Source organism: Mycetomoellerius zeteki, unplaced genomic scaffold, assembly GCF_001594055.1.
Source record: "Mycetomoellerius zeteki isolate Tzet28-1 unplaced genomic scaffold, Tzet1.0 C4369024, whole genome shotgun sequence".
In the NCBI taxonomy this organism is placed as follows: domain Eukaryota; kingdom Metazoa; phylum Arthropoda; class Insecta; order Hymenoptera; family Formicidae; genus Mycetomoellerius; species Mycetomoellerius zeteki.
The window spans coordinates 1-1,077 of NW_017255710.1; the positions used below are offsets into that span (position 1 = coordinate 1).

Genomic DNA, 1,077 nt, shown 5'->3' on the forward strand with positions numbered 1-1,077 from the left:
CCAATAAACCTGTGTCTACACCGCCGAGTCTTTCGCCCGTTCCGGGGCAGTCTTGGCAAACCACGCCAGAAATAGCTTCCTTAATTACGGCGATAGCCAATCCACTGCAACAAATGCAGCAGCAGATATTAGAGAGCCAGCAAGCTCAACAAATAGTGCTACAAGAAATGCTTCAAGCACTTACGGCAAGGAATACCAATCCACAGCCAGCACAAACGGAACAACTTCCACCGGTGCAGGAGTCGGTGACACCACGAAGCCACAGCTCCTCGCAACCGTCACAACGAAGTTCCCTTGCATCAATGTCCTCTTCGCATGCAATTTCATTGCTCGCCTCGCAAATTCCAGAATATGGAGGCAAGGAATCAGAGAACGTCCAGTTATGGGTACAAAGAGTTGACCAAGTAGCACGGATACATAAGGTTCCAGAGGATGTTACACTCTTAGCGGCGTCATCAAGGCTGGTAAATATAGCCAAACGCTGGTACGATATAGGATCAGGCCCTATGATCGAATCCTGGTCAGGATTCAAAGAAGCCATTTTGAAAAGATTTACTAGAAGAATACTCTACCACGTAGCATTACAAAAAATAGAAGAAAGAAAATGGAATTCTTTCAAAGAAACATTCTTAGAATACGCTATGGATAAACTTACGCTCATGCATAATTTAGGTCTCTCACAGGAAAGCACCATCCATCTCTTAATTAGTGGGATCGGTAGCAGATCACTGAGGGAGCTTGCAGCGTCACTGAATGCAGAATCAGTGGATATATTCTTAGATACCATGCATCAAATTGCTTCGGTATCACTAGAGCACGATAAGCGCTCTGGAAGTGATGTTAAATCAACAAGAACGAGGGATTCAACCCAAAAACCTGGAAACAAAGCAGACGTTGTTAATAAGCAGCCCGAGAGGGAAGGAATCATCTGCACGTACTGCAAAACTCCAGGACATGAAAAGGACAAGTGCTTCAAACTTCGTCGCAAAGAGCAGCTAGCGCAGCAACAGTCAACCTCTACTACGGTGCCTTCGTCTCCGACCTCAATTCCAGTGGCTACGGTAACCAGTGATGAGG

At 45.9% G+C, this 1,077-nt stretch overlaps 1 protein-coding gene across 1 annotated transcript; it reads right to left on the reverse strand.

Annotated features, from left to right (window-relative positions):
* Positions 1–169: 169 nt before the first annotated feature.
* LOC108723346 (uncharacterized) lies at positions 170–916 on the reverse strand. The gene is made up of 2 exons (XM_018449082.1): positions 656–916; positions 170–517 (listed from the first exon to the last, which is right to left on the reverse strand). Exons 1-2 carry the CDS (start codon positions 785–787, stop codon positions 173–175), a joined length of 477 nt encoding a protein of 158 aa, XP_018304584.1. The 5' UTR covers positions 788–916; the 3' UTR covers positions 170–172.
* Positions 917–1,077: the final 161 nt, after the last annotated feature.